This window comes from Pyrenophora tritici-repentis, chromosome 2, assembly GCF_003171515.1.
Source record: "Pyrenophora tritici-repentis strain M4 chromosome 2, whole genome shotgun sequence".
In the NCBI taxonomy this organism is placed as follows: Eukaryota; Fungi; Ascomycota; class Dothideomycetes; order Pleosporales; family Pleosporaceae; genus Pyrenophora; species Pyrenophora tritici-repentis.
Window position 1 is genome coordinate 3,371,565 of NC_089391.1, and position 24,503 is coordinate 3,396,067.

The window sequence follows — 24,503 nt, forward strand, 5'->3', positions numbered from 1 at the left end:
GCCTACTATAGAATTATCAAGAGCCAGCACATCCCACGACCGCCCGGCGCACCCGCATTTTCGCTGCCTCTAGTAATTCTAGTTTTATCAGACTTGCGTCACTCCCTCTCTCGCTCTCGCCCAGCGCGAACCACATGTCTCCGAACCAACACACGCGATAATCACTCGATATGGAGGGACCACTGAACCCAGGGGCCCCCAATGGAAGCATACGCACACCCAGTCCCTCGCCCCCCTCGATAGACCCCCAGATCATCGTCGACCACCTGGGAAAGGTGCTCGACGTCAGCTTAGGCGCCTCGCAGCAGGATCTTTATGCTCCAGGCAGTTTGCTGTCACAGGCTAAGCTCCAGGACACGCTGCAGCGATGCGCCCGCTTTGCCTCCGAGGGGCATTCTGTGCTGTATGTGGTAAAGGACCGCGTGGATGAGCCGCGCATGGACGGAACAGATGGTGCAAATGGTAGGCACACAATGCATTCGCAGGAAGGAGCCACCAACGTTGGACTGACAGAAGTGGCAGGTGTGACGACGCAGCAGCGCTTCAGCTACACACTTTCGAGTGAGATAACGGCTTCTCCTACTTGTGCAGCTTTTGTTGTGATTTCCAAGCGACCGATACCCATAGACCCCGCGATACCCCTTAGCCAGCAGGTCCTGATTCAGACGCTGCCCGGCTTTATACTTTCTAATAACGCTTCTTCGCCCGATGGCACTCCGTATGAGTTTCTCCGCTCCCTTATCCAGTCTGCCGTCGAGCCGTACTTTGACACGTATACGAAGAGCCAGCGTGACTTGGCTGGCAAATACAGCAAGGGTGACAACGATGCCCGAACGGGTATCTCGGCCACGAGGAAGAAGATTGCGGAGCTGGCAGTCAGTTTGGGTAACTTGGAGCAGAATGTCGAGATTCCCGAGCTGCTCTTGCCTCTGCATCCTCTCATCCAGAGTGCCCTGGACGATGCTACCCAGCGTGGCGTGAAGCCCTCACCGGAACTCATTCCGGCGGCGATTGTGCAAGACAGCAGCTTCCTCAATGGACTGCAGGCGACAGTTAACGGATGGATTAAGTCGATACAGACAATTACCAAGACATCGCGTGATGTATCAACCGGAACTGCAGCTCAAGAGATAAACTTCTGGATATCCATGGAGTCGAGGCTACACGACATTGAAACACAGCTTGGCAGCCCAGGTGTTAGACTCACGCTGGATGTGCTGAAGAACGCAAAGCGCTTCCAGGCGACTGTTAGTTTCAGTGCGGACACCGGACTGAAGGAGAGTACGGATCTCGTGCAAAAGTACAACCAGCTCATGCGCGAGTTCCCGCTTGACCAGCTATTGTCATCAACATCGCTACAGGCAGTGCAAGAAGCAGTCCAATCCATTTTCAGCCACATGAACAAGAAGCTCCGCATTTGCCCTTACCCCGTCCGTCGCGCCCTTCCCCTTGTCGAAGCAATTTCTGGTGATCTCGACAAGCAGCTGCACAGCTTGCTACATGGAAAGACCCTGATGCACATGGACTACCCCGAATTCCAAGCCATCATGGCTGTTGCAGAGAGCATTTGGCGGACCTGGGAGGAGAATGTCAAGGAATTCACCAATGTGGCCCGTGAAGTGACTAGACGTAGGAACGAAAAGTTCATCCCCATCAAGATTGCAGCTAGGCACAAGGAGACGGAGGAGCGCATTCGTTACATTACCACATTCCGTAAGAACCACGAGCAGCTCCAGCGGACTATTGTCAACGTTCTCGGCTCAGGATCCTCCATGTCTGACAACTCGTCTGCCAAAGAGACAGTCATCATTGAGGAGATTGGTGACGTCGACGCCGTCAAGGAGGTCAAGGAGGCCTATGACGTTCTGAAAGATGTGGATGTCCTTGATGTGTCACTCGAAGGCACACGACTTTTCGAGCAAGCAGAGCAAAAGTACAACGAACGTACCTCGCGTGTTGAAAACTCCATCATCGCCAGGCTGAGAGACCGTCTTGGTACTGCCAAGACGGCAAGTGAGATGTTTCGCGTCTTCTCAAAGTTCAACCCCCTGTTTGTGCGACCAAAGATTCGGGGTGCCATCTCCGAGTACCAGACGCAGCTCATTGAGAATGTCAAGCAGGACATATTGGCTCTCCATGAGCGTTTCAAGCGCCAGTATGGTAATTCGGAAGCCCATGCTATGGCACAGCTTCGCGATTTCCCTCCAGTATCCGGTGCTGTCATTTGGGCTCGCCAGATCGAAACTCAGCTCGAGAGCTACATGGGCAAGGTCGAAGATATCCTCGGTAAGGACTGGGCACTTCACGCTGAAGGCCAGAAACTCCAGGCTGAGAGCAGCATGTTCAAGAAGAAGCTTGATACCAGGCCCATCTTTGAGTCGTGGCTGCAGGAGGTGGCGAGGAGGAAGCTGTCCATTTCTGGACGTCTCTTCCTCGTTAGCAGGAACCGCGCTGCAGGCAACATCCTGGAGCTCAACGTCAATTTTGATGCGCAAGTCATTGCACTCTTCAAGGAAGTCCGGAACCTGACGTGGCGCGGCTACCAAGTCCCACACGGTATTAATAACATCTCCAAGGAGGCTAAACGCGTCTACCCCTATGCAGTCAGTCTCATGGAGAGCGTCCGTACATATACTCAGACAGTGCGCTCTATCTCGGAAATGGGTGGAGTTGCTCTATTGCTCAACAACTACGTTAATGACGTCCAAGCGCTCGTCAACAAGGGTGTTCCTTTGAAATGGGAATCTTTCGTACACGCCTACGATCTGCATGTGCGACAGTCTGGTTTCCCGGTCGGTGGTGGCAGTGTTCGTAGTGAGAGCAAGCATGTCCAATTCGTCCGAGACTTTGCCGCTGCGACGTCGCTACTTCAGCTCAAGGTGGTCACGCTTGTTAACATCAACGCTGCTGTCGAAAAGGCACTAAAGGATCTGGAGACCTGCCCGTACACCAAGGATGCTTTCCAACAGAATCTCGAGACTATTCAAAAGTCTATCGATCAGCTGAATCTCGAGAATTATGCAAACCTTACTTCGTGGGTTTCGGATATGAACGCGCGGATAGAGTCCATCTTGCTTGTTCGTCTGAGCCGTGCTATCGCATTGTGGATCGAAGTCTTCAACAATACTGGTGATGAAGATGGTGAGCGACGACTGCCTTCGAACGAACCGGTATCGACGGAATCGCCTGAGGTGAAGCCAACCTTGGCTCGGCTGACGCTTGAAATTACGATGCGAAACCAGGTCATCTACCTCAGCCCTCCTGTCGAATACGCTCGTGCAAGCTGGCTCGAGCAGTTACAGCAGTGGCTTGCAATTATTTGCACTCTTCAGAAGATCAAGGCATCACGTTACGAGATCCGACTAGAGGCGACCAACGATACATCTGTCAGCCAGTTCTCCGACCTGCCAAGTCGATGCACTGAATCACTCATCGAAGTCTACGGCGCTGTTGAAGGCAAGCTTCGCGACATTTCCTCGTACGTTGACGAGTGGCTTCAGTTCCAGTCTCTTTGGGACTTGCAGTCTGAACACGTCTATGACATCCTTGGTGAAGACCTTTCTCGATGGCTACAACTTCTGCAGGAGATTCGCAAGACGCGTGCTACATTTGATAACTCGGACATCAGCCGTCAATTTGGCTACGTCACTGTCGACTACGACCAGGTACAAGTTAAGGTCAATGCCAAGTACGATCAGTGGCAGCAAGAGATTCTTACCAAGTTTGCCAGCAGACTTGGCCAGCGCATGAACGATGTCTATGTGCAAGTCGAGAAGGCACGCAAAGACCTGGAAATGCAAACACTGGAAGCCTCTTCTACTGCACAGGCTGTATCTTTCATTACCACCGTACAGCAATGCAAGAGGAAGGTCATGGAGTGGGAGCCTGAGATGTCTACATTCCGTCAGGGTCAGGCTACCCTAGCCCGCCAGCGATACCAATTTCCCTCGGATTGGCTACAGATGGAGCAGATTGATCATGAATGGCAGACGCTCAACGAGGTCTTGGATAGGAAAACCAAGATTGCGAATGATCAAGCCGACGCGCTGCGCGCCAAGATTGCAGCGGAAGACAAGGTGGTCAACCAGAAGATCATGGATATCACCGGCGAATGGGCAGAAGAGAAGCCTGTTGCTGGTAACCTTGCGCCCGCTGACGCCTCCACTATTCTTGCCAAGTTCGACCAGAAGCTTAGCCAGTTGCAGAACGAGTCTAGCAACATCTCCAAAGCCAAGGAAGCTTTGGGACTACCACCGTCGCCTGAGAACACACTCGAGACTCTGTTGGAGGAAGTACAGGACTTCAAGTCTGTCTGGTCAGCGCTTGGCACGATTTGGGCCAGCATCGATGATCTCCGTGAGGTCCTGTGGACTAGTATCCAGCCTCGCAAGCTACGACAGAACCTTGACAACTTGCTCAAGATGACCAAGGACATGCCTAGCCGCATGCGACAATACCAGGCTTTCGAATACGTCCAGACTACCCTCAAGCAACTGCTCAAGGAGAACGCGATCCTCGCAGAGCTGCGGTCCGACGCTGTAAAGGAACGCCATTGGGCTAGGATCTTCAAGAACCTGAGGCCGCAGAAACGATACTCAGCCATCTCTATGACTCTTGGTGATGTCTGGGACCTCAAGCTTGGCCCTAGCGAGAAGATTATACGCGACGTCATCACCCAAGCCGCAGGTGAGATGGCGCTCGAAGAGTTCCTGAAACAAGTGCGTGAGACGTGGCAGAACTATGCGCTCGAACTGGTCAACTACCAGAACAAGTGCCGCCTTATTCGAGGCTGGGACGACCTCTTCGCAAAGTGCAGCGAGAACCTCAACTCTCTGCAAGCTATGCGACACTCACCTTACTACAAGGAGTTTGAGGAAGAGGCATCGTCTTGGGAGGACAAGCTCAACCGTGTACACGTTTTGTTCGATGTTTGGATCGACGTACAGCGCCAGTGGGTTTATTTGGAGGGCGTGTTCACTGGCAACGCTGATATTAAGCATCTGCTCCCCATGGAGTCAGCCCGTTTCCAGAACATCAACTCGGAATTTTTGTCTGTTATGAAGAAGGTTTCGCGACAGCCTTTTGTGCTGGAAGTTCTCAACATTTCCGGTGTGCAGAAGTCTCTTGAACGTCTCGCCGAGCTCCTCAATAAGATTCAAAAGGCTCTCGGAGAGTACCTTGAGCGCGAGCGTGTGTCGTTTCCTCGCTTCTACTTTGTCGGTGACGAAGACTTGCTGGAGATTATCGGCAACAGCAACGATGTACTTCGTATTGCCAAGCATTTGAGGAAGATGTTTGCTGGTATCTCTGGGCTTGTTACTGGTGAGGATGGAGTCATTCAGGGCTTTACGTCCAAGGAAGGAGAGGAGGTTACGCTTCGCAAGGAGATCTCGCTCGTCAAGACACCCAGGATCAATGAGTGGCTCGGAGCACTCGAGGCCAACATGAAGACTACACTGGCTGAGTTGACCTTTGAAGCCTACGAAGAGTTTGCCCAACTCATTGAACCGGAGAACATGGATCCTGAGGCTTTCCACGACTACATCGCCAAGTACCCCACACAAGTTGTCGTTCTGGGAACCCAGATTGCTTGGACTCATGCAGTTGAAAAGTCGCTTGCCGAAGAGGGAGCTTCCCTGCCTCACCTGTACGAGAAGCAAGTCAAGGTCCTTAAGCTACTTGCTACGGCTGTCCTGGGTGACCTTGAGCCCATTCAGCGTCGCAAGTGCGAGGATCTCATCACTGAATTCGTTCACCAACGCGATGTCATTCATAAGCTGGAGAAAGTCGGCGCACGATCACCTACCCACCACATGTGGCTTCTCTGTATGCGATACGTGTACGAGCCAGGCAACGATTTGCTGCAGCGACTCAGGATCAAGATGGCAAACGCTGTTCTTGATTATGGTTTTGAGTACTTGGGTGTTGCTGATCGCCTTGTGCGCACTCCACTTACCGACCGCTGTTTCCTTACCCTCACGCAGGCTTTGTGCCAGCGTCTTGGTGGCTCTCCATACGGACCCGCTGGTACGGGTAAAACTGAGTCAGTCAAAGCTCTTGGTGTGCAACTCGGTCGATTTACCCTGGTCTTCTGCTGTGACGACACTTTCGACTTCCAAGCCATGGGCCGTATTTTCCTCGGTATTTGCCAGGTCGGTGCGTGGGGTTGCTTTGATGAGTTCAACCGTCTTGAGGAACGCATTCTCTCGGCCGTGTCTCAACAGATTCAAAACATTCAGTTGGGTCTCAAGAAGGGCATCGAGGATGAGAAGTCACAGATTGAGCTCATTGGTCGCCAGCTCAAGGTCAATGGCAACACTGGAGTCTTCATCACCATGAACCCTGGTTATGCGGGTCGTTCGAACTTGCCAGACAATCTCAAGAAGCTCTTCCGAAGTGTGGCCATGTCCAAGCCTGACAAAGAGCTCATTGCCGAAGTCATGCTGTACTCACAGGGTTTCTCTCAAGCCAAGGAGTTGTCCAAGCAAGTTGTACCATTCTTCGATAGGTGCTCGGCTGGCCTCTCCAAGCAAGCGCATTACGATTTCGGACTGCGTGCGTTGAAGAGTGTCCTGGTTAGCTCTGGTGGTCTGAAGCGAGCACGTATCGCCGCACAGCAAGACTCTCAGACCCTCGACGAAGCAAGCATGGAGCCTCAAATCATTATCCAGAGTTTGCGCGAGACCATGGCACCGAAGCTCATCCGATCGGATGTTGAACTCATGATGGCTATCCAAGAGACGTCATTCCCTGGTGTCATGTACATCCCCGCACCGCTTGACAAGCTGAGCGAGGCCATTCATAAGTGCGCAGCTGAATCAAAGTATGTTGTCAGCGACGCTTGGATGACGAAGATTATCCAGCTGTATCAGATTCAAAAGCTGCACCATGGTGTTATGATGGTCGGTTCTTCTGGATCCGGAAAGTCTGCGGCTTGGAGGACGCTCATCTCTGCTCTGCAAGCTGTTGAGGGTGTTGAGGGAGTGTGGCACGTCATCGACCCCAAGGTCATGTCCAAGGAGCAGCTTTACGGAACACTTGACAGCACAACTCGCGAGTGGACTGACGGTCTCTTCACGCACACATTGCGAAAGATTGTCGACAACCTTCGTGGTGAGGACAGCAAACGACACTGGATTGTTTTCGACGGTGATGTCGATCCCGAATGGGTCGAGAACTTGAACTCTGTTCTTGACGACAACAAATTACTCACTCTGCCCAACGGAGAGCGTCTCAACTTGCCATCCAACGTTCGCATCATGTTCGAAGTCGAAACACTCAAGTATGCGACTCTTGCCACTGTCTCTCGTTGCGGTATGGTCTGGTTCAGTGACGATACCGTTGAGGTAGATATGATGATTAAGAACTACATTGAGCACCTCAAGACGGTGCCTTTTGAAGACATCGAAGATGACTCGGTCGCGCCAGGCCAGCAGTCGCAGAAGACGATGGCGACTCAGGGTCTTATCGCCGACTTCCTGCACATCAAGCTCACCCAAGACCACTTCATCGAGAAGGCACTCAGTATGGCGAGGAAGTTCAAGCATATCATGGAGTACACTGATATCCGTGCGCTTAACACGCTTTTCTCGTTGCTCAACAAGGCGTGCCGCAACGTGCTTGAGTACAATGTACAGCACCCCGACTTCCCTCTTGAGGACGACAAGATGGAGACATATCTTGCTAAGAAGATGCTCGTTGCGTTGGTATGGGCCTTGGTCGGTGATTGCCCTCTCCTGGAGCGCAAGCAATTCGGTGACCTTATCGCTGGTCTTACCGATGTTGAGCTGCCGACTCTGAATGAGTCTACCTCGCTTATCGACTACGATGTCAAGCCAGACAAGCCGGACTGGGATACTTGGCAGAGCCAAGTACCACAGGTTGAGGTTAATACCCACTCCGTTACTCAGACCGATGTCGTTATCCCCACACTTGATACCGTTCGTCACGAAGACGTGCTCTACTCATGGCTTGCAGAGCACAAGCCTCTCTTGCTCTGTGGTCCTCCGGGTTCCGGAAAGACGATGACGCTGTTCAGTGCACTCCGCAAGCTTCCCAACATGCAGGTTGTAGGCCTTAACTTCTCCAGTGCAACAACACCGGATCTTCTCATCAAGACGTTCGAGCAGTACTGCGAGTACAAGAAGACTCTCAACGGCGTTCAGCTTACCCCGACTCAAGTCGGTCGTTGGCTCGTCATCTTCTGCGACGAAATCAACTTGCCGGCCCCCGACAAGTATGGCACTCAGCGAGCCATCTCCTTCCTGCGCCAGCTTGTTGAACATAATGGCTTCTGGAGGACTTCTGACAAGACTTGGGTTGCGCTTGACCGCATTCAATTCGTCGGTGCTTGTAACCCTCCTACAGATGCTGGACGTACGCCCATGGGACTACGATTCTTGCGTCACGCCCCACTCATCATGGTCGACTACCCTGGAGAGCAGTCGCTTCTTCAGATTTACGGCACCTTCAACACGGCTGTGCTTAAGATCATTCCGACGCTGCGCGGTTACGCCGATGCGCTTACCAAGGCCATGGTGCAACTGTTTGCCGAATCGCAGAAGCGCTTCACTCCTGACATCCAACCTCACTACGTTTACTCTCCTCGTGAGCTTACTCGCTGGGTCCGTGGTATCTATGAGGCACTTCGACCCCTCGAGACGCTGCCTGTTGAAGGTCTCGTGAGGATTTGGGCCCACGAAGCTTTGCGCTTGTTCCAGGATCGTCTTATTGCTGAGGAAGAGAGGCAGTGGACTGAAGAGTGCGTTCACCGTGTCGCAGCTGAGCATTTCCCCACCATCGATGAGGAGAAGGCTCTTGGTGGCCCGATTCTCTTCTCCAACTGGCTGTCCAAGAACTATGTGCCGGTTGAGCGTGAGCAGCTACGGGAGTTTGTCAAAGCCCGACTTCGTACTTTCTGCGAGGAAGAAGTCGACGTTCCGCTCATTTTGTTCAACGATGTGCTCGAGCACGTTCTTCGCATCGATCGTGTCTTCCGTCAACCACAGGGTCATTTGATCCTCATCGGTGTCAGCGGATCTGGAAAGACAACACTGTCGCGCTTCGTCGCCTGGATGAACGGTTTGAGTGTCTATCAGATCAAGGTTCATGGCAAGTACTCTGGGGAAGACTTTGACGAGGACTTGCGTACCGTGCTTCGACGTTGCGGTTGCAAGGGCGAGAAAATTTGCTTTATTATGGACGAAGCTAATGTCCTGGACTCTGGTTTCCTCGAGCGCATGAACACGCTTCTTGCCAACGCGGAGGTTCCTGGTCTGTTTGAGGGTGACGAGTACGCATCGCTACTCACAGCGATCAAGGAGGGTGCTCAGCGACAGGGTATCATTCTCGACTCACAAGAAGAGCTGTACAAGTGGTTCACGGAGCAGATTGTCAAGAACCTGCATGTGGTGTTTACTATGAACCCACCTGAGGAAGGCTTGTCTTCCAAGGCTGCGACTAGTCCGGCTCTTTTCAATCGTTGTGTGCTTAACTGGTTTGGAGACTGGTCTGACCAGGCCCTGTACCAGGTCAGTTCTGAGCTTACACAGTCTGTTGACTTGGACCGCGCAAACTACGTGGCCCCGGATTCCATTCCAGTCGCTTACCGCGGACTCTCGCTTCCACCATCTCACCGCGAGAGCGTTGTCAACGCAATGGTTGCTGTACATCACTCGCTACGCAGCAAGAACGCTAAGCTGCAGAAGACGCAAAACCGCAAGATGTATCTTACACCACGCCATTTCTTGGATTTCGTCGCGCAATATGTCAAGCTGTACAATGAGAAGCGTGAAGATTTGGAAGAGCAACAGCGTCATCTTAATGTCGGTCTCGAGAAGCTTCGGGAGACGTTCGACAAGGTTAAGGAACTACGAGCAAGTCTTGCGGAGAAGCAGACGCAGCTTACCAAGAAGGATGCTGAGGCTAACGAGAAGCTGCAACGTATGATTGCGGATCAGAATGAGGCCGAACAGAAGAAGGCGGGATCTATAAAGATGCAAGCTAGGCTTGCAAAGGACAAGGAGGAGATTCAGAAGCGACAAGAGGTGGTGAACCACGATCTAGCGGCTGCTGAGCCTGCGGTTTTGGAAGCACAAAAGAGTGTGCAAAACATCAAGCGACAACATCTCACTGAAGTCCGATCTATGCAGAACCCTCCCGCCGGTGTCAAACTTGCGCTTGAGGCTGTCTGCACAATTCTTGGGCACAAGCCTGATAGCTGGAAGACCATTGTTTCCATTGTCAGGCGCGACGACTTTATTGCCAGCATTGTGCAATTCGACAACGAGAGGCAGATGACTGCTGCGCACCGCAGGAAGATGCAAAACGAGTATCTCTCCAAGGAGGAATTTACTTTCGAAAAGGTCAACCGTGCTTCCAAGGCCTGTGGTCCACTCGTTCAGTGGGTCTCTGCTCAAGTGACCTACTCCGACATTCTTGACCGAGTCGGACCCCTACGTGCAGAGGTCGACAACCTGCAGGTGGAACTACAGAAGACGGAGGAGGGCGCCAAGGAGACACAGATTCTCATCCAAAACCTCGAGGACAGCATTGGTAGGTACAAGACCGAGTATGCGGCTTTGATTAGCGAGACGCAAGCCATCAAGACGGAGATGTCGACTGTCCAGTTTAAGGTTGACCGCAGTGTACGCCTTCTTGACAGCTTATCTTCTGAACGTACTCGTTGGGAGGAGAGCAGCAAGTCTTTCGATTCGCAGATTGACACAATTGTCGGTGACGTCTTGGTTGCTGCGGCTTTCATTGCCTATGCTGGTTACTACGACCAGCAGTACCGGAAGGCACTCACAGAGGACTGGTACGACCATCTCAAGCACTCCGGAATCAGCTTCAAGCCAACGAATCCATTCACGGAGTATCTCTCCACTGCCGATGATCGCTTGAACTGGCAACACAATGGTCTGCCTGTCGATGACCTTTGCACAGAGAATGCTATCATTCTTCAGAGGTTCAACCGTTACCCATTGATCATCGACCCCTCTGCTAGGACCACAGAGTTCCTCCAGAACGAATGCAAAGATCGCCGTCTTACGGTGACGAGCTTCTTGGACGATTCGTTTACAAAGCAGCTTGAGAGTTCGTTGCGTTTCGGTAACCCAATCTTGATCCAGGACGCCGAGCACCTGGATCCTATTCTTAACCACGTTCTCAACAAGGAGTACCAGAAGACCGGAGGTCGTGTGCTCATCCAGCTTGGCAAGCAAGAAATCGACTTCTCGCCATCATTCCGATTGTACCTTTCGACGCGCGACCCGTCTGCCAACTTCCCACCGGACATCTGCAGTCGTACCACATTCGTCAACTTCACGGTTACGCAGAGCAGCTTGCAGACGCAGACTCTCAACGAGGTTCTCAAGTCTGAGAGGCCCGATGTTGATGAGCGACGATCGAACCTTATCAAGATGCAAGGAGAGTTTGCTGTCCATCTTCGTCAGCTCGAGAAGCGACTGCTACAGGCTCTCAATGAGTCGCGCGGTAACATTCTTGACGACGATCGCGTCATCGAAACGCTGGAGACGCTCAAGAAAGAAGCCAAGGACATTTCCGACAAGGTCTCTGAGACTGCTGGTGTCATGACGGAGGTCGAAAACATTACCAAGGAGTACACGGTCGTGGCGCGTTCTTGCTCGGCCATCTTTGCTGTTCTGGAGCAACTGCATCATCTCAACCATTTCTACCAGTTCTCGCTCCAGTACTTTACTCAGATCTTCGAGGCTGTGCTGCGCAAGATTCGCAACTCGTCGATCGTTGGTCATGCCGCCCGTATCGAGCAGATTGTTACTGAGCTCTTCGTCGACGCGTACCGTCGCACCTCGCTCTCCTTGCTCCAAAAGGATCGCGTCACTTTTGCTATGCTCCTCGTGCAGGCTGCACCGTACAAGATGGACAAGTCACTCATTGATCAGATTCTTGACCCAGATCTCGTTGGCATCGATGTGTCAACGCAGACCGACCGCAAGGAGGAAGCCATGCAACGTGCAAGCAAGATATCGCTGTTCAAAGATACGCTCGACAAGGTCGAAGACAGCGCTTGGGACAGTTTCCTTACCGAAGAGATGGGCGAGCGACATGTGCCCCAGGCTTGGCCCGATGAACTTCCCAAGTTCGACAAGCTTCTGCGCGCTCTCATCCTCGTGAAGCTCTTCCGTGTGGATCGCTTCGTCCCTGCTGTTGAGCGCTTCGTTACGGAAGTATTTGGCAAGGGCATCCTGGACGCTAGTGGCGATCTGGGAGACATTGTCAAGCAGGTCAATGCTGTGACTCCCGTGGCTCTCAGCTCCAGCCCTGGTTTCGATGCCAGTTACAAGGTCGACAATCTTGTTGAGAGGGAGAACGTCAGCTGCTCCAACATTGCCATGGGCTCCAACGAAGGTGCCGCATCCGCAGACAAGGCTATCGCCAATGCCGCCACAACCGGTAACTGGGTCCTTGTCAAGAACGTTCATCTCGCTCCACAGTGGCTACAATCACTTGAGAAGCGCTTGGAAGCTCTCAAGCCCAACCCTGACTTCCGTCTTTTCCTCTCCATGGAGTCCAGCCCGAAGATTCCTGTCAACCTACTCCGCGCCTCTCGCGTGCTGTCATACGAACAGCCGGCTGGAGTCCGCGCCAACATGAGGGACTCGCTCTCTTCGCTTGCAGAGAAGGCGATCAAGCCACCTGTGGAGAAGGCGCGTGTTTACCTTCTTCTCTCCTTCCTGCACGCTGTCATCCAAGAGCGTCTGCGCTACGCACCTACACTAGGATGGAAGGGTTTCTGGGAATTCAACGACAGCGACTACGAATGCTGCAGCTTCATCATCGACACATGGATCGACACCATCGCTCAAGGCCGCTCAAACATTGCGCCTACAAAGATCCCATGGGAAATGCTACGCATCCTCATCACGGAAATGTACGGCGGCAAAATCGACGATGCAGAAGACTGGAATATACTCGCTTCTCTCGTTAACGCCTGCATGACGCCCGCGGCGTTTGAAGACAACTTTATGATTGTCAAGGAGACCGAGCACTCTGAGGGTCTCGAGTTGCCAACGTCGACCAGCTGGAAGGATTTCATGGGCTGGGTTAATGATTTGCCCGAGCGCGAACCACCGACTTATCTGGGTCTGCCGGCTAATGCCGAGAAGTTGCTGCTTGTCGGTCAGGCGAATGATATGGTGGGTGGGCTGAAACGCGTTATTGAGATGTTGGATGAGGGAGAGCATGTTATGGCTGAGGCGGATATGGAGGTTTAAGGGTTTCAGTGTGTATGAGTTTTTCGTTTATTGATTTGAGGTGTAAGGCGTTTATGGGGATTGTTTTACGGAGTTGAGGGATAGTTGGGGGGAAAGGGGGTGGTGGTCGGTCATGGTCGGATATATATTCTTGTACCGTACACCAGTAGCATTTTTTCTGCTCAGTTTTATATTGAATGGAGTACTTTGCTTTACTCATTGTCCTTTGAACTGTGAAAAACGGCTGCTTCCTGTCTCCAGAAGTGAGTAGTATTGGTGTTGTTTTTCTGTTATCCAATAGTCTCTTGAGTATTTCCACTAATTCTAACGACAACAATGTGGCAGATGAAGCTGTTTGTTGCCAGGATCCATGCGCTTAACGAGTATCCAAATGTACCTGCTGTTTTTGTAGACATGTTAGCGATATTTTTCTCATACTAGGATAATAACGTGTCCGTGCACCTCGTGCACGGATTCATCTCGTGCACGCCGAACACTATCTTAGCGATCTCAAAAATGAGGCTGTACAACGCCACATAATAGCTCAATACTAATAAAAACGTAGTATAGCAGTAATCAGATGCTTGCGATTAACTTGTACTATCTATATTTTTGTGGGAGGTTGACGTTGCGGCCACGTGATGTGACTTTGGCTGGAGTAGCAGATAGCTTATCTCTAGCTTGAACACCAGCGTGAGCAGCGCCAGCGCGTTTTTGACGCTTGTTACTTAGTGAGAGTACTTATAAGGCTTTACGCTTGCGTTGTTAAGCTTGTTAGATAGATTTTTTCTGGTGTTGAGCTTCAACTTTGCGCGCGCGTTTAGCTGCATTCTCAGCTCGCTCAACCTCCCTCATCTCTTTAAGCCTCTGCCTCTCTACACGCTTCTCCTCGAGCTCAACTTAACGCTGCAGTTGAGCCTCCTTACGCTGCTTCTTGGCCTATGCTTTTTGGAGTTTCTCCTCCGTCTCATCTCGCTCCCGTACTGCTTCTCTAGCTCGAGCCTCACGCAACTTGCAAGGAGACTAGAAGACAGAGCTAGCGTGATACTCCTGGCGCTGTTAAAGGTCAAGAGCTTTGCCCTTCTTCCTGTGCTTCTTTTTGTGTTAAAGAGCCTCCTTTAAGCCCTTATTCTTATGCTTTAAAAGCTCATTCTAAACAGAGAGATAGTGGACGCTTAAACGCAGCTTTCTTGCCTTATACTGATAGCTATTAGTGACAGCAGCTCGAACTAATCGATCTATCTTTCTCTAATCATAATTAGAGAGCCCTAACAATAAGCTTCTCTTAGCTTCTAGCATGCTGGCAAATCTACGAAGGATAACGTTAGCATCTATTAGCTAGATCCTAGTAGCTTCGAAGGCCTTTAATATAAGGTTCTCTGTGAAGGAGGATATCTATGCGCTCTAGAAGAGTAGGAAGAAATCTCCTTTCTTAATTAGGACGAGGCCTTGAGCCTTATAGAGATGATTGGTGAGCTCGTTAGAGTAGGCTTAAGAGAGTGGCTTAAATAGCACTACATCGAGCGGCTAGAGCGTGTGAGTCGAATAGGGAGGAAGGATTATGAGGAGAATCCTATGGCGATCGCAGTACTTAATAAACTCCATCGTGACATAAGATCTATAGCCATTAAGGATAAGTAATCTCTATCTCCCTAATCGCTGCTTTGTACAGCGATTAAACACCTGCTTAAGCTAAGCTAGACCAATGTTATTATTTGACTAGCCTGTCGGAGATGATAAGACAAAGATATTATGTTCTCCTGCCTTAATATCCTCTACCTAACTTAATTGTATAGCTCCTTTCGTAGATGCGTAGATAAGGCTTAGGGGCAGCGAGCTCCTATCGGCGCAGCAGCAGGCCAGGACTGTCAGAAACTCGCGTGATCCATCCTGGAGAGATGCTCGAACCTCCTTCTTCTCCTATTGACGCCTGCTAAATATTCTCTTGCTTCTGCCTATTAAGCTAATCAAGAAGCCCTTCTCATTTATATTGTATATATCTCGAGCTTTAAGGTGGTATTCAGTGATCTTTCGATGCAGCAGCTCGAAGTAGAGTCTATACTTTGACTTAGAATCAGCCAGGTGGCGCGTACGATCTATGGCGCTGGTCCACTTTGAGATAAGATAGATCTCGTGTCGGTTGATAAAGCAAGTAACCTAGCTCTCGCTGAGCTGCTGATGGGCTACTTCTAATAAGAAATTCCTGATCATCTCTCTTGTAGGAGGAAGGCCTCTCTGTGAGCGTTTTGATATATCTCACAAGCTCTAGCTCTTGTTGTGGGCTAATAGCTTGTTGCTGAGCGTATCCATTACTCCTAGGCCCTGTCACGCGCCTCCACCTCCGCGATAGAGTTGCACGGCTGACACCCCATTTCCTCGCAAACTCTGCTAATACAAGTTTTTTTCTGGGTTCTTGCGACTCTAAATCTGCAATCGCATCATTAATTGGAGCCACGGTTGTTGAGTTATAGCGCGTTGAAGTTATGACGCTGAGACGCGCGTTTGGTGTTCAGCGTGCACGAGATGAATCCGTGCACGAGGTGCACGGACACGTTAAGCTAAGACTATCCCACAGGCGAATATCTATTGTTACAATTTCTCAGTCTACTAAGCTAGCCACACTCATGTAGCTAAGAATAAAAACGTCTATGTCATCTTCATCTCAACATTCACAACCTGTCGGGACATGCGCGTACAGCCAGCCCGGCGAGTTTTTCCGGGCCGGAAGCTTGGACCACTACAGTGCACGGTCACCAGATGATCACCAACGCCAGTTGAGCACCCCCACCACCACCACAACACAACTTCAACGCGTCATAACTCAACCAATATGGATCCGATTCAAGAAGCGATTGCAGAAATCGAATCACGCGAACCAGGAGATGAATTCTCGTACCAAGCAATTGCTAAAAAGTATGGTGTAGGACGTATGACGCTGATGAGACGGCACAAGGGCGAAACCGAGGCCTATGGCGTGCGCCAGCTCTCCCTCCATCCACAACACGAAACCGAGCTTGTAAAGTACATACAGACACTTACTGAACGACGTTTGCCACCTACGAGGTTAATGATACAACGCTTTGCTTCATCTTTGGCTGGAAAAGCGGTTTCAGAAACCTGGGTTTCCCGGTTCCTCCGCCGGCATCCCAACCATCTCATCTCTGCCTACAGCAAGGGGATGAGCAAACAACGGTGCAAAGCCGATTCAGGAGCCAGGTACAGCTTGTATTTCAAGCTTCTCCTTGATAAGATTGAGGAGTACAACATCTCGCCCACCCATATATTCAATATGGATGAGAAGGGGTTTCAACTTGGAAGGATTGGCAGAACAAAGCGTATCTTCTCCAAGGCACTCTACGATCAAAAGGGGGTACGCCAAGCACTTGAGGATGGCTCAACTGAGTGGATAACAGTGCTGGCTTGTATCTGTTCAGATGGCTCAGTTCTGAGTCCTTCACTCATCTTCAAGGGAGCCAATGGAGCTGTTCAATCAAGCTGGGTTGATGCTATACAAGTAGGGGAGCACTCGGTCTTTACTACGTCGTCTCCCTCTGGCTGGAGCAACAACGATATTGGGTTAGCTTGGCTCAAAGAGGTGTTTGAGAGAGAAACCAGACGGCATGCTTCAACTGGGTATCGATTACTACTCCTTGACGGCCATGGATCCCATGTTACTATGGACTTTATCAATTACTGCAACGACCACAAGATCCTATTAGCTGTATACCCACCTCACGCTACCCATACGCTTCAACCGCTTGACGTTGTGATGTTTAAACCTCTCGCGAACGCTTACTCAACTGAGTTGGCTGAATACCTTCAAGACAGCCAAGGGTTACTTAATATATCTAAAGGAGACTTCTTCCCGCTCTTCTGGAGGGCTTGGAGTAAGACTTTCAAACCTCTACTCATCAAGAGGTCCTTTGAAGCAACTGGTATACACCCACCCAACCCAGAGGTTGTACTCAAAAAGTTTGCCAAGGAGGCATCAGATTCAGAAGAGAGCTCAACCTCTGTACTCTCCGGGGAGGATTGGCTCAAGCTCAAGTCAATTGTACGCCGTGAGGTGAGGGATCAGAGCAACAAGGACGTCAAGAAGCTTCAACGAAGTTTGCACCACATTGCAGCTCAAAATACACTCCTCCGCGGCGAGGTCAGAGGTCTCAGAAACTCCCTAGCCATCAAGAAGAGACGGGATAACAAGTCCTACACCCTATAGCTTGATAACCATCCTGAGTATCATGGGGGAGCTATTTTGTGGTCACCCAAGCGTGTACAACAAGCTCGGGATGATCAGGTATCACGACAACAACAAGCCGAACAACTACAGCTTCAAAAAGCCGAGATAGCTGAGATGAAGGAGAAAGCTCGCCTCTGCAAGCTTCAACTACAGAAGGAGAAGCGTGTTGAGCGTGAGAGACTCCGGGAGGAGCGGAGGAAGGTAGCTGCTGCAAAACTGGCTGAGAAACAACACCAGAAGCCCCTCAACAACGCCAGAAAAGTTATACAATTGCCCCAAAAGGGTAAGCGCAAAGCTTCACAACCTCATAAACCAGCTACAAAGCGTCAAAAGCGTGTTGGGGTTGCTCCAGCTGTGGTAGGAGTCGCAAGCGTTGCACCAGCTACCCCAGCGCGTAGTCGCCGTTCACGACCAATCCAGCCCACAAAAAAATTATTTGACTAGCGCAAGACTTTCCCAGGCCTGTATATAGTATTAATTATTATTTACGCAATTTTATCACGACTAGTGGGGGCTCTACAAGTCCATCTTTTTGAGTATATTGAGTTGTTGGGGTGCTCAACTGGCGTTGGTGATCATCTGGTGACCGTGCACTGTAGTTAGACCAAGCTTCCCGCTTAGCTCGCAACCGTACATATGGAGATCTCTCCATCCAGCTCTTGCTCACTACTAATCAAATACTATACACTTTGTTCGTTGCAACGACTGCTAGTATTCGACACCTTTGCCGTGTCAACACAACCTAATTCCTCTCTTTTTCCACCCTCCCCTCATATTTCTCAGGAAGGCAAGGTCGGAACACATCTCCTAAAAACCAAATTAATCGATAATTTTCCAATTCAATACGCCAGGAATGATGTACTGTGGCACTATGGATAATATTGAAATTTCCTTCCTACCCCATCCCCATCTCCATCCCATATGCATCCCTCCCCATACACCCCACCCTCTCAGTCCTCTTCTAACGCCTCCTCACACTTCTTCTGCCTCTTAAAAACCTGCCGCCTAACCTCAATCTTCTCCATCTTCATCTTCTCCTGCTTCTGCACGAGCGCATCATGCTTAGCCTCCCACTTCGCCAAAAAGGCTTCTTTGCGCATCTCATGGGTTTCCAGCTCGTGCGCAACGGCGTTGATGTCGCGTGTTAGGTCGTCGTTTTGTGTCATTAGGCGGCGCAGGTCTTCGAAGATGGCGTCGTCATCGAAGGGAAAGGAGGAATCGGAGGTGCGGGGCCGTTTGGAGGGTTTGGAGGTCTTGGTGGGTTTGATGGTCTTGGGGGATTTGGTGGTAGAGGGGCTGGGTTTGGTGGTGGAGGTGGATTGGACGGGGACAGGGGGGAGGGGACGGGCGGGTGTGGGGCTTGCGGAGGGGGTTACTGTTATATTTGTTGAATCGACGGTGGGAGGGGTTGGTTTGGGTGCGGGAGGGGTGGGTATGGAGTCGACGGGGGTTGGACGGCGGGGGATTGTAGGAGCGGATTTGCGAGCGAATACTGGTTTCTTGTGTTCCGAGTTTGAGGCTTCAGGCTTTTTAGGAGTCGTTGAGATGCGGGGTGGTTTGTCGCCGGCCATTGTGGGTTTGATACTGCTTTTGAAGACATAGTCACTCTCTTCTGATTCTGAATCCTCGTCCGTTTTGTCTGGATCATCGTTGGCCTTGTTCGCATTATTGGCCTTGTTGTCCAGGCGTTTTGGTGATTTTGCGATTATAGCTTGTGGTGGTGGCTTGACTGCTGCTGGGCCCATGCGCTTGGCAATGTATCCTAGTGCCGAGTGAAGGCGCTCTGCGAAGGTCTTTGATTCCTTTAGCACATCGTCGGGTGCAATACCAGCTGCGATGAAGTAATACTTGACCATGAGAGCCAGTCTGGATTGGTCAGCCACAACGTTGGGTGACGTAGGCTTGGGAAATGTCTTGCTAAAGGGATGTAATAAGCGTTGTGTTCCAACATCATCGGCTCGTATTGGGGTCCTGAAGTCATCGCCTTCGACAAAGAAACGTATCTCGTAGCGCTGTCCTGCCCGGACCATGTATGCGTATATGTCTTCCCCTGATTCTTTGCGACTCCCAACAAACAGCTTCTTTGGCTGGGCCTCTTCCAAGAATGTTTGGTCGGTGAATTGTATCTCCTCAGGCTCGGGTATGTTATCCAAAAGATACAAGGCACCGCGGTCTATCAGATACTGCCTCAGGCCAAATGCATTTGAATTCGTTTCCTGGCTCTGAAGAATTGGTGTGGTGCTTGTACGCTTCGGCTCCTCGATCGTTCCAGCAGCTCCCTCGCTTTTCGTCCCATCACGGCTGTCCGAACGCATCTCAAGCGTACTGGCCGTATCTTCAGGCTCCGGACTCTCTTCGATCATGTCGGCTTCGTCATCTTCGAGAGCATCCCCTTCACCCTCTCGATACACACTCTTCATTACACGTCCAAGATTTTTGCAAACTTTATCAAGGTCACCGTGCAATTCAGGTAAGTGACCTTTCCACAGAAAATAGAAGCGTACCAGCATGGTAAGCTTAACCTTCATTCTCGCTTTTGTGCCTTGGGTGATGGTGTTGAATGGCTCAAAGAGAGGCCATTGCAAGACTGCATCCCGACTCCAAAGTAACTCCCCCTCCCCTAGGGCAGCGTTGGTGGCCACGGTATACCGTGGCTCTAGCCCTTTCTTGCGATATTCAGTTAGATATGCAAGAACATCCTTATCATCCTTCTTTCCGATGACTAGAGCAGGCTCAGCTCCAAACTGTATCCAGGTCATCGAATCTGGCGATAGTAATGCATTGAGATAATGTCCAAAACCTAGAGTAGCCAAGGTTTCTTGGACGCGTTCCAGAGACATTGTTCCCGCGTAAGATGAGATTGGATGAGATACGAAGGGATGACCATCAGTGTAACAGCTTACCCGTCCAGTGCTGAGTGAGTGTGCAAGCGGGGCGCTGACTGTGCAAACGGGGCGCTGACTGTGCAAACGGGTGTTCGTGATGGGGTAAATGCCGCGGTTGGTCAACACGCGTCCAACCGGCGCCACAAGAACGCTCTAGGGCCACACTTTTGATTCCACAATGCAGCATGTGACCAGGTTCAGTTTGAAGAAGCAAGGCTCGAAACAATAGCGGGTAGAATGAATTGCTTTATCGCTGATGTCAGAGTGATGCGGGACGCAGGAGCTGCGCCGCCCGCAGCTTAACCTGGTTTCGGAGGAATGCAAGCTGGCAGACTTAGGCGATGGCACGTGCTCACGCGTCACTATTGCCCCGTATCTCAGATGCCATGTCTTCGAACATAATCATGAATTCTCTAACTGTGTCAAAACCCCAAAGGTTCTTTAATTAGCTAATTTCTATACATTCCTGGCCCACTTTGGCGACACACAGGTACTCCATGACACGAGCCGATCCATTCTATGCCGTAGTGTCCCTTTTTTATGCCCCATTTTGAGTCTTTTTGCTTGCTAAACTACCAGATACACCCACCGTCGCCTGTGGCCGCATGATATCTAGCTGGCGCTCCGTAAATGGACCCTGCCACTGCAAAAAGAAGAAAGTTTACGGACTCACCACACAGTCCCAGCCATAACTGGCAAAAACTACAAATGATAGATTGAATAGTAGTGCAGAGGAAAGGAAAACGCTTGAACGCTGCAAACAAAACACAGAACTCCGCCCTACTGATGCACCTCCTTGCATCGCTGATGATTCGCCCAAGCCATGAACTTATCCTTGTTCCATCCACTCTTCCATTGCAGGACCTTGACTTCGTCATTGACTTTCCACTTTTGTCGGTCAGTATGCCTGCCGAAACGTATACTGCTGCTCAAGTGACATTTTGTCTCGCGGTTCTCGTTCCAATTGGTTGTTTGGATTGAGGAGTAGGACCACTGTACGCAATATCTGAACTTTTCACAAGACTCTCTGCATGCATTTGGCGACGCCTCCCCAGATTGAGCACGATCGCTTCCTGGTTGGTCGCCGTCAAATAGAATGTTCCAACGTGAGTTCGACGATTCGGACGACAGGTTGTCCCAGTCGTCCCGGGTGTAGTTGAGGTTCTCGGGCGCCATGAAGCGGTTGAAGACGTCTGCGAACCGTATGGAGATGAGGTCGTGTGGCTGTTCCTGCTCCATTTTGTACAGGTGGTTGAGGATGTCTGGGGCGACATGGTGCATGATCAACACTGGCTCGCACCAGAGAGAGGGCATAAAGGGTATCGTTGTAGGATCGAAGCCAGATATGCCGGGCCATACGCTTACGAAATCGTGGTTGAGCTCTTCCTTTATCATGCCGGAAACAAAGTCAAAGGCATACGTGTAATTTGCGATCTGTTTTCCCCAATCCCGCGCCAAATGCCTGCGGACCTCGAATAGCTCTTTCATAATTTTTCCCGAAACGATAAAGGAGTTGCCACCGGCGGCAAAAGGGTCGGGGACCATGTAGGTTGGTGGTGTAGGTGGGTTCCCGAAGAAATGTGGCTCCTTCGGGTCGTGCTGGCTGAGCCAATCCACAAGATTGGGTCGGTTGATATACGTGTCATCCCATGCAAACACGTACCAGCTCCTTCCCGGTCGGTATTCCCAAGCAGCTGCCATGGTCTGCAATATCTTGTACTTGTCCAGCATAACCATTGCCTTATTCTCCTCCTCGGGATTGTCATTCTTCAGCTGAATCAGCGGTATGCTTCTCTGCGCATATTCGATCTGCGCCCGATATCTTTCCAACCCCTCCGTTTTCTTTATGAACTGCTGCCCATATCGCCAGATGACGTCAAAGATGGGCCATTTCCCAACCTCAGTTTGCAAGTCGGAGAAGAGCAGTAGCATGCCATGGTCCTCGTCGGCCGTGTTGAGGATAAGGGGCGGGATTTTGATGTAGGCGTTATTCGCCGTCGTGGTGACGGATACGACGAGTTGTTCGTGCTGGATGGTGTGGGGGCCGAGAGGAGTTTCCTGCGAGCGGCGCTTGCTCGGGGGTAGTTCTTCATCGTCGTACTCGCGCGGCCATCCTTTCAGCCAGAAGAAGGCGTATATAAGGAGTGCGGTGAGGAGTAGGCGTGCCGGACGTGGCATGTGCTTGCGGAAGCTGGACATGGTCGCTGTGAGACGACGGGGTCATCTGCTTCTGGGGTGGCCAAAGGAGTGTATAGAATAGAGAGTCGGGTGGAGAAAACGGGCTGTTGGAATTGCGCAAACTTTGTTTCAGTCAGCCCATTGTGATAGTCGCTGTCAGAGAAGATGAAGACGTCCATGGCCACAGTCAGGGATGCGCCGAGCCTAGACCGGGCGAGGAGGCCCGAAGACATTCTTGGTGTGGCGCAGCCAATGGAAAGAAAAGAGGACACGCGTCAGGGACTACGGAAATGCCATGCTTGCACGCTTGATAGCATACCTATGACAAAGCTCGATCCGATTTTGCATGATTGCCTGAAACATACAGCTGTCATACGACTGAAACCATTCCGCTGTCACAGTTCATGCTGCTTTGGGCAATTTAGCCAATTCCCTGTACCTAGGTAGCGACCACCAACAGTCCGGCATCTCCTACTTTTCTCTCTCCCTTGTCCATCTGTATTGCTCATCGTTGGCCTCTGCCGACGGCGCTGTCAGCATCGAAATCACCTCGTTGCTAATGCCACATGTCCAAAATGGCCGGGAATAAGCATGACGCGCATCCGGCGCTTAACTCCGTCACCCACTCCTAACACCGCTACCAACCCACATTTGACCCAACCGCTACACTAACACCCTAACCCTACCGCCTTCTTTGCAGTAAGTCCTTAGCGCCTCTTATATTATCTCTCTTAGTATGCAAGTACACTACGAAAGAAGTGTCCAAAAAGATCAAAGAGAAGAGCCTATCGTCCAGCTCCAATGCTAGATTTTTCTTGAAGTTACATTTACTTGACAAGACGTCGATGTTGAAAGAACTTGTCTGATCCACTACTTTAACCCACTATTATCGCTTCGATCTCAATAGTATATCCACAAATTCCTACACCTTATCGTGGCCATAAAGCCTCTGCATTCTAAGTATAATACAATTCACCTGAACCTAGACATCTAACTGGCCCGCCTCCATTCTTAGCTGGCATTACGTATGTAGGCTCTCGCCATGTAGGGAATTGTGGATTAACATTCGGGTTGTCCCCGGTGCGCTAAGAAAACACATTAGAATTAATATACTAATCAAAACATCAGGGCGTATAGTTCTTATCGTACGCAATATGTGTTGCGACCTGCAAGCTCGCAAGCCCTGCCGCCGTCGCCTGGTACACCGGCACTACAAAAGAATTAGGCCATTGCTCCAGTTGCAAAGACAAAAAGAGGAGCAATGAGTTCCATGATAGCAAGAGGGATGTTAGTAGACGTAAATACAATAATATGAGGCAGGATCCGATGAATCGATGAGAGAAGGTAAGGTCGAATCACTCGTTAACGCTTTCGTCGGATCTGTAAATCGGTAATTGTCCAGTTTCGTACACCGGGGATGAGTACCGAAATGAGAGGATGGGCTGATAGAGAAATGCTTCCAAGAAGCTACCAGCTACGCAGTATATATATTAAGGGCTGGAAAGAAGAGGGTGCTGACATCATGTTCCTCAGATGGGTTAGGCGGGGACATCCTTGTCTTGGGCCAATTATACAATTGAGATTGCATCATCCCTTAGGAGAGCTGACTGCGCGATACCATGCAAATCGGCGTTTGGTTCTAGGCCTGTCTGTGATCATCTCCAGCACTGTACTTACAGGCTGTTTACTCAAGATCCTGGGCAAACCAGCCTTCTTTCTTGTACGTCTATCCCCAGATCACATAAGTCGTCGCCATGGTTGATGATGGCTTGGTGATAGAGATGATATGTAGGTTCATGTCAGAAAGTTACGCGGGATCTGTCGGCGCGTTAGTCGCGAGCGGTCAAATCTCACCAAACCCAAGTTCGGCGTGTCGTTGCACCGCTTGTGCATTTTATGCAGTGATATAGTCTACTTACATTTTCAGGAACATTTCTAGGTCTCAGTTATACACGCTTCAGTTGG

At 50.7% G+C, this 24,503-nt stretch overlaps 4 protein-coding genes across 4 annotated transcripts; 2 read left to right on the forward strand and 2 right to left on the reverse strand.

Annotated features, from left to right (window-relative positions):
• Positions 1-170: 170 nt before the first annotated feature.
• On the forward strand, positions 171-13,256 carry PtrM4_067360 (DYN1, Dynein, heavy chain; the record flags this gene model as incomplete). The annotated part of the gene is made up of 3 exons (XM_066105771.1): positions 171-462; positions 523-9,530; positions 9,552-13,256. 3 exons carry the CDS (start codon positions 171-173, stop codon positions 13,254-13,256), a joined length of 13,005 nt encoding a protein of 4,334 aa, XP_065964398.1.
• A 2,809-nt stretch (positions 13,257-16,065) lies between these two features.
• Positions 16,066-17,454, forward strand: PtrM4_067370 (uncharacterized protein; the record flags this gene model as incomplete). Its single annotated transcript, XM_066105772.1, has 1 exon — positions 16,066-17,454. The coding sequence occupies one exon, from the start codon at positions 16,066-16,068 to the stop codon at positions 17,452-17,454; it is 1,389 nt and encodes a 462-aa protein (XP_065964399.1).
• A 971-nt stretch (positions 17,455-18,425) lies between these two features.
• On the reverse strand, positions 18,426-20,315 carry PtrM4_067380 (Periplasmic protein TonB; the record flags this gene model as incomplete). The annotated part of the gene is made up of 2 exons (XM_066105773.1): positions 18,426-18,850; positions 18,932-20,315. The coding sequence occupies 2 exons, from the start codon at positions 20,313-20,315 to the stop codon at positions 18,426-18,428; spliced, it is 1,809 nt and encodes a 602-aa protein (XP_065964400.1).
• An 825-nt stretch (positions 20,316-21,140) lies between these two features.
• On the reverse strand, positions 21,141-22,559 carry PtrM4_067390 (uncharacterized protein; the record flags this gene model as incomplete). The annotated part of the gene is made up of 1 exon (XM_001933432.1): positions 21,141-22,559. The coding sequence occupies one exon, from the start codon at positions 22,557-22,559 to the stop codon at positions 21,141-21,143; it is 1,419 nt and encodes a 472-aa protein (XP_001933467.1).
• Between the last annotated feature and the right edge of the window lie 1,944 nt (positions 22,560-24,503).